Raw genomic sequence first — 8901 nt, forward strand, 5'->3', positions numbered from 1 at the left:
CTCTCCAACTTACGGAAACGATATTGCCAAGAATCTTGGATAACATCCTGTTTTTTGAGCCTTCACAACTACCTCCTAGGTTGCAGGATAGGCTCATACAACTTCTGCCTTGGTTGACTATTCTTCAACGCAGTCCTTATGCCTTTGGTTATACTTTTTGAGCGGAAGTATGGTCATAGTCATATTTACGACGTAGGTGCTGTCCCAATTAGCATTTTTTTGACCGAAGTGTGAATTACTCAGCGGCAAATTGGAGGCTACATAATATCAATATCTGATGGCGAGGATGCGGCACTCTTTACACCATCGTCATCTCTTTAATGAGTGCTCTCAGTACAACTCAATATTTGAATGTAAAATCAGGTTTTTCAGGCACTAGTCCCACCTTCTGTGGGGAACGGGTATTCGGCCAATGTAGCGCTCCTGATACTCAGTGGGTCTCTTCAGCTGCTTTACGTAGGCAACGGTTCTCGCGTCCTCCTCCTGATACTCGCGAAACGTCTTCGAAGGAGACGGGAAGACGAGGAGTCCATGGTGGTTGATTGGCAACATCGAGGACTCCCAGTATTCGGGACCTTAGATATGAAGTGGATAATGGGTGATAGTCTTTTGCTCTCACGTGGAGACTTGTTTGGCGGGTTGTCAGTGAAGTTATGCCGAGGTCCCACAGAGCAGTTTGGTGGCCCCACATTTGTTTTATTACTCCACCTAATTGATATTTTGTTAGGGAAAGATAAAGTCATCTTCCAAATGCTAGATCCTGCCATTGCTCACAATTAGCACAACTCCACTTTGGCTGCGTGGAAAGACAGGATGCCCCGGAAGGACGTCGGTGCGTTGTGCGCTGTTATAACTATTAAAATGTAAGTTTAACATCACTGAATTGCGGGATTTCTGTTTATTTTGAAAACAAACAAGCAATTATGGAGCACCAATACTCTGTAGAATGCAGCGATTTGTGCTCTCTGACACTTGAAAATGACATGAGTAGAGCACATTACGATTACTTTTGGGCTTCACTTTTCCGATTTACTTTGCTTTTTCTTATTTTTAAAGTTGAGCAACAGTGTTGGATAAGGAAGACTTACAAACGAATTTGCTGGACGTGGTGCAGAGTTTCGGTTCATCTAGCATAGCCGCGCAAGGTCTAACGAGTGGCCAACACGGGTAGCCTCCGCAGAGATGCGAATCGCAACAGCTTTGTAAACATCTTGAAATTCTGGTCCCTATAAAAGATGCAATTTCATTAGAGTCGCCAAAACCTTGGCTTACATTCATAGCGATGACTTACTGCACCAAGTTAAAGGGTGATGATAAAAATGGGCGAAAAGTACAAGGGGAGATTTCGACAGAGCTGGGTTTCCAAAGGTCGGGAGCACATCACGTATACTTAACCCTTACCTGAGAGGAAGATGACTTTATAAATTGGTAGGTCACTAAAGCCTATCAGTTCAGATAGAAATCCTGGTGGGTTTGAAGACCTTTAAAACAATTAAGCATTTAAAATCTGAGGCTTATGCATAAAGTAAAGTTTCCACAATTAATACCATCAACATGGTGCACATTTACAAGAAATATAGATAATCTCGATTTCTGACAAGCGGTTGCATCCTTCTTCATTTACGATCTTGACAACTGTGCCTGAAATGTGACGATAGTTTTGTTTTAAAAAAGGTTAAAAAGAGCACTCCTTTGATTGAAGAAAATTATTTGTGGGGAATGTTTCAACTGCTTTTTGTAATTTTATGTTACTGTTTGACGAAAGCCACCCATTCTCAAATGACAAATAAGCGAGCTTCAAATTGATTCATACAAAGGGAGCGGTTGGAAATGTGAGGCACAAATCAGTTGTAGCCGTAAATTCCCTTGGCAAGAAGTTGGATGCTGTGATGGTTAAAGATTTGGTTGAATCAAAAAAGGAGGTAAAAATGGCGGAGAAAGTACAGGTAAACAAATGATACGTATCCCGTGACTGTGGTCATGCACGAGTTTGTGATAACTATGAATTAGATCGAAAATCTTCACTCTACAAGGTGCCCCATGATCACTCAAATAAACGTAGCAAAGATGTGATTAAGCTTCCTTTCTTGCAAGTCAAAATCTCGAGCAATTCATCATAATTAATTTGAAGTTTTTTACAGAGTTTGGAGTCTCTATAATTTGATTTGATGCCATCAACAGTGAGGGATCAAGAGGGGTACACCCAGGCATCATACAAACTACTTGAGACTAAAACTAGATATGCGTTGAAAAACCCGTATTTTAATATGAATTAATTAATTAAACGTCGTTTGGAGTTGGCAACAGAGAGGGATCTTCCGTGCATCGCAACAAAATTTAGTGGGTGCCTAGCAAAGGGTGCCAGTAGTCAGTGGTGCTAGCGGCTAGGAAGTAGCGAGTAAGGAGAGGAGAAGATCTACAGAAAGCAGCTACCTATGCAAACAGGAGAAAGCCACCGCACAGCGTACTTCATTTATGACTGTAAACCAGTTTTATAAGAAACCACACTAGCTATGACTTGGAATTTGACGTAAAATGGGAACAAGAAGGAAAAATATACAGAAGTACATCATTGGCATCCAGCGTTTGGAAGCATCTTCGGACTGCAATAGCTGGGGATTTGATTTTTAAACGTCATGCCTGAAAAAATCACGATCGCATACAGACAGTCATGTGGAGCGATCAAGGCGTGATTTAGCAGTGAAGGCGATAGTGAACAATCTATCGTTGACATAACTCTGTGTCAAAATTTTTATGTAACAGAGCCTGCAACTAGGATGTGAGAAGATTCTCCCTTGTACTGCACTAAAAATGTTTTGTTGAATTATGTGGGTGAGATTGAGTGTTGTCAGTGGTTTAAAAGGAAGGAGGATATAGATTGGGTGTTAATTTAACTTCTTCTCCTGGGACTTATTTCCTCCCTAATTATCCTGAAATTGGCCTTTTTAGAATTTCAGAGGCGTATGACTTAATTTAACAGTTAGGGGACGAGAAAGTGTTTACAGACAATTGTACAAAAAGTTTTACTTTTTTAAGTACAACATGTTTGAGGCTCGATAAAGCTCAACCAGCAGTTCTAAACTAACAAACAACACATCTACTATGTATGAAGCATATCTTGGGTACGAAAATGGAGGCCTCACGCGCCTGTGACACTAGTGGCATACGTACTGCAAATCAATGAAAGGACGGAGAGGTGGAGAAAAGGGGAGGAGAGGACAGTGACCTGCGCAATAGGGTGGCCACTGGACAGCGGCACCGCAGGGCGCACCATCGTGCTGCGCCTCGGAGCGTCGGCTAAAGCGCGGTCCCACGCACATGAGGTCGGGACCGTTGGTGTGGTAGAGGACGCTGCGTGGCACCTTGTAGGTGTACGAAACACGGTGAAATTTTTCTAAATCCTTCAATGGCTTCACCTCATTGAAGAACGACCTTGGGTCCTACAGCAGTCAGAACATCAAAAGGACAATGATGCTTCGTATTATCGCCAATAACATCCGGATGTGAGACATCTTTTGCACGTCCAATACAGAAGGTGGTTCAAAACGTTTCTTGCTATTTTGGACACAGTTTGCTGCAATAACTCATTACATTTGGTAGGGGTTTACCAAATGCATTCAATTTTACATATTTCCGTTTGTCTGTTGTTATCGGTTGAATCTGAAGCATATGATTCAAGCTTGTCTACTTAATCGACTAGGTTTAACCCTGTTCTAAAGTTGTAGAGGCTTTTTGTTAAATCTACATAGCACTTGAGAAGGATGCAGTGCATAATGGTAGAACGCGCTGATTAGAAATGATTTAAACAGCGTGGCTCTGAAGTTAGTTACTTGTGTTCAAGTGGATAGAATTAATATAGTAGGGTTTTGCATTAATATTGGTCAAAATAAGTCCAGAAATACGTTGCAAATTTTTTTTAAGTCTAGCATAAGTGATGATAAGCGTTTTTTAAAGCTGCGTTAAGTGGAGAGGGAAAGTAGTGGTGGAACCTACTGAGAGAATGAGTATCACATGCCTAACATTAGTAAAGACAACAATAAGCTTAAAAGACTATCAGTTTGCTCTTTGCTTAGTTTGCGTTAGAGTACTGGCTGACGTTTGATCTTAAACGGCTTATGCCTTGGAACACTAAGCGAAGAAAAGTGTCATTGGTTGTCCTCAGACTTTAAAGCCACGTATCAGTTTATCCACTATTTTCAGAGGACTGCTTGCTTCGTGCGTGATGGCTCGCAGACGCAATCATTCACTTACTTATGGCCAACAGTTACGGCTGAGATCTATCTAGTCGGTGAAACACAACTTAGCCATCAAGAAAATGATGGTTTTGAGAAGCTGTCACGACTATGAATTGGTGGAAAGAAAGTACGATAATTACAAAGACGCATGACCTCATCTGTCGCAAGGATGACATGTGATAAGCTTTATATCTTAGAACAGGCAAGCGAACGGTACTGTCTCCGCGATGAAATCGCTATAAGTGATGCTCATCACCTCTTCTTGACATCAGACAATCATATGCGGATTAGGCAAACAGGAGAGACAAGCGAGATAAAAAAGGTGACTAACGTTGTTTTGCTTGCCTCTAGGGAAACAAATGCTAAAGTGTGGATTACAGCAAGCAAACGTCTCGCTGTGAAAAAATTGCGGTGCTAATGTGTAACTTTCAGCAAGTAAGATGTTTTAGAAGCTTTCTACAGTTAGTTAATTATTATTGTGGGCAACCGCACAAAATCACTTTGTTATACTATGGTTTAAGAAAGCCACAAATTTTGCCTAAGATTCGAGGACAGTCGATAACACAAGCAGAAGTTAAAAAATGTAACGCCATAACTTTACTCTAGCTGAATGATGCAAATATATGCTAACATTCACGATGGAAATATGCTAAAGGACCTTGGCACACTTTGCACATCTGCAGCGAAACCATCAAAAGACGCATGAGAGTAACTCTCACATCGCATAACCGGCCTGATTAAGGTTATTAACCAATTAGAATATTACTGAATTTTACAATTCTACGACTGCGTGGAGAAGATTGAAGAAGTTAAACATACATTGCGGTATCGGTCGCGAGGAATGATGGGGGTGCCGTCTCTGAGACCCTTGTAGGTGCGCGGCTTCTGAGTGTACGGATCGATGTCAGGAGAGTCCACAAGTGGAGGAAGGGAGGTGCACTTAAGCTCCACATTGCTTGGCATTTGTCAAAATTACTAAAACGACGAAAAAAGTTCAAGTTTTGTGCAAAAAATGTTTGATTAAGGAGATGTTTACGAAAACTGGAAAGTAAAGAGAGGAGATGTTCTCATATGTGTCCATAACCACAACTCTTCAAGCAATTAATCAGAAATAAAAAGGTCATCCTTAAGATCAGATAAATAAATATAAAAAACATTCATTTGTGAAAACCCTAAAATACAACTAATTTGACAAAAAAACAGTTGTGAAATTTACTACTATCAGATCCACTAGGGAGAAACACAATAATATTAAACTTTTCATTTAGTTTCAAACTTCTTGATTATAAGTGACTTTGGATGGCAAAAAAACTCCCCAATCTACCTATAAAAAGATAGCCAGATAATAGCTTACGAAAACTCGTGGCAGCAGTTAGTGCGGGTCATTAAGAATGGTGTCTATTTATAGAGTTAAAAATATCTTTCAAAATATCTTTCAGCGTTATAAAAAGTACATGGAATTCAGCAAAAAGGCCAAACCTTTGATTTGTCAAAAAATTTAAAATTTATGAACTCAAAACAGACATAAAATTTCGAAAAAAGCAAAGAGAGCAAATGACACCGCCTACATGTGGGAGCTAATCAATTACATGCGGCTTAAAGAGGAAGATATGACCTTAGCAACGTAAAAACCAGTGAGGTCATAAGCAATTAAGACTATAAAGATTGTTTGAAAACTATTGCCAATATACAAAGAGACAAACAAAACCAAGAGTTTAACTAACATATAAGAGTTTCGCTAGGTGGATAGAAAAGAAGTAGTTTAGGAAGGATAAATAATACCCCTAAAGAGTAAAACCTTAAAAGTTCTAAGAATCTTCTTATAACGCGACCTACACTTTTTAGAATGAAGCGGATAGCTTAAATCATCAGCTTTTTTTGAAAATTTTAATTATACGCAAGACCATGAATCATATTTAGAGGTGTATGTGTCAGTCCCTAATTACGGACTATAACGCAATCCTAAAGTATGCCATGAGCTTCAGGAACCGTTTCTGTGGGGCTAAATAAGTTAGAATTGGCGTAACTACCGCTAAACTTAGAGCAGAACTTAACGCTACTGTGTTGAAAGCAGCGGTGCTGTAAAGGTCATTGTCGTGGCAGCACAAATTCTTCAGACTACCCCATAATATTGCCTGCACTAACATTTGATCACATTTACAACGTGGTAAACAAATTCCAAAGCTTAAAATTAGAAAAAGAATTGTTGGAAATGAAAAAATAGGGGATTAGTGGGGAGACTACCCATTATGAAGTTTTCAGTCAACATGAATATGCGCAAGCATCAGGATGAATATAGAGGCCAACACTTCTGAGTGATTGAATTTTACAAGTACGTAAGGGTTATTTTTAAAGGCTATGTAGTGATGAGATAATTATTACATTAGGCAAGCATTTACCAGCGAGTCACAATTTTGGCCTTTTTAGTCCTGCTTACGTATTTTGATTTCACACTGCACCATAAAAATTGAACTAATTTTTGATTGCGTTGTTTGTCTTTTTAACCATACTGACTTTGAGAGGCACTTTTTCGAGTTGGCGGCTTCTGGGGTATGTGTTTACTGCCTAGACGGGTTGTCTTTTGCACATGGGCAAAATTAGGCAATATTTTTACTCAGTGCAGTTTGAATTAGCCCTTCAAACTTTTTTTGCACGCTACGTGAAAACAAAATTGTTGGGTGAATCTCGTTTTACTTTTAGTTTTTTTTGAGGACTGAATAGGCAAGATTCATTTTTACTGAGTAGCTTTTGACACCCTACTTCTCTAATAAATAAAGTAATAAATGAAATAAATAAAAATAATTTTGTTGCAAGCGACTTATTAACATTATGTCTTTTGTCCCCGTCTGTGGGCTAATGGATGTTTGTAATAGGATATTATGTCGAACTTCTATCCATCATCTGACAGGGCCTTAGGCTTGTTTTTAAAACACCGATTAGTTAAAATTTAGCATCATTCAAAACGGCCGCTTTGCCGACCTGTCCAAATTTTAAAAATTAACATACCTATTCCCAGCATATGCTCATATTTTTTAATTAGTCGATGCAGTTTATAGATTCGATGGCTCTCCCTATTTCGGATTTTATCACTATTTGTGACTTTTTAGAATTAAAAAATCTTAGCGCTGCAATTAATTTGATCAGTATATACGTAGCCACGAAAGCTTTGTATCTAAAACTAATTTTATAGATCGAATTCAGCGTATTACTGCCGAAGCTCTTGGTAGAGATATCTCTGTTTTGAATCAGGAAGTTAAACTGTTGATCCCGTGATGTGTCTATTTTTACAACCCATGCACTCGTATGCCTTCTCTCAGCTCCCCTAGCCATATACTTTCTAAAGTGAATGAGATGTTGCTTCTAGCTCGTTAGTAATATTATTCGGATAACTTGCAGCGCCACATCGCACGTTTGTAAGCACTTTTTAGAGTACCTCATTTGGTTTCAATTATTTTCAATAAAATATAAATCAAGGTTTTTAGCACTACCTAGTAACGCAAATAGATTTCGAGACATGTGGTACAATAGGTGCAAAGTCATCGCGTGGAATGTAAAATACGACCTGCAGTTTAATTTTGATATCCTTATTTGGTGATGAATTCAACAGGGTTTTATGAAGCAAAAAAATCAGTAATTTGTGTGATAGCTTAGTGGTTTTAATTATATTTTATGCGCATTGGTTTCATCTTTCAGGCAAGTTGGGTCAAGAATTCATACGTATAAGTATCTCCCTCACTTAATCATATACGACCACTGTAAACTGTTAACACCTTCCAATTAATCTAAGCAGCGTGCTTATAAAGTTCTAGCATCTTAAAACTTAGTAGCTTGATTTAATTAAATAACACCTTTTCTATGCCTTGTATTACCGCACGCTGCTTTCAATTAGTATTTTTTCAGACGAAAGCCACTCCTATTCACGTAATAAAAGGAGTCTTTCAAATGCCTGTGTTCATCGAATGTTCAAAGCCTAAACCATTTGCCATATGACTTGAAATATTAAATAGTAGTGCAAAATATCACATTTCTCTATTTAAATGTCCCTAATCTTGTTTGATAATGGCCACCAATAAGTATAATAAGTAAATAGAACTATGCGTAAATACCATATATAGGCGATCGCGTACACTCAAAATTAACCTAAGAAATTTGTAATAAACGTCAACGCTCTGGCTTTCTTATTACAAATTTGGCAGGATGTAACTACTGTAATCAGGATTAATAGTGCAATAGAGCATTCAATGTAGCTTATGCATTTCAGGAAAAGTGAAGTGAACGTTGGGTGTAGTTGTAAGTGTTCTCGGTTTACTCATTTCAATAGGGGTAAACATACGACCCTCCCGGTTCAAATACTGAGTGGTTGTTTGCTCAGTCTTTTTGCTTTTATTTTCAGACTGTTAATTTTTTTCATCATTAAAGCGTATAGCTGATAATAACATGCTTTCAGTAGTAAGTTTGTTCTCTTTCAAACATTTCAGGGTGCTTCTTTTAGTTTTACGCCTGAGCCAGTCCGGGCGCATAAATGTAATTTTTGGGCATGAAATCATGTCAGTGACTGACACTGCACTTTTAGTAGAATGCCGTACACATTTCCATTGCACCTGTTCCTTCTGGTTGATTTTGCACCTCACGAAAATTTGAATGATATGTATGACAAGCAATCCAG

General features: G+C 38.6%; 1 protein-coding gene across 1 annotated transcript; it reads right to left on the bottom strand. All coding sequences in view use genetic code 11, as the record gives it.

Moving 5' to 3' along the window:
* Positions 1-375: 375 nt before the first annotated feature.
* On the bottom strand, positions 376-6382 carry EGR_01739 (hypothetical protein; the record flags this gene model as incomplete). Its single annotated transcript, XM_024490988.1, has 5 exons — positions 376-575; positions 1089-1226; positions 3227-3440; positions 5055-5190; positions 6291-6382. 5 exons carry the CDS (start codon positions 6380-6382, stop codon positions 376-378), a joined length of 780 nt encoding a protein of 259 aa, XP_024354444.1.
* Between the last annotated feature and the right edge of the window lie 2519 nt (positions 6383-8901).

The sequence above is a fragment of the Echinococcus granulosus genome, assembly GCF_000524195.1.
Source record: "Echinococcus granulosus chromosome Unknown EG_S00007, whole genome shotgun sequence".
NCBI classification, from domain to species: domain Eukaryota; kingdom Metazoa; phylum Platyhelminthes; class Cestoda; order Cyclophyllidea; family Taeniidae; genus Echinococcus; species Echinococcus granulosus.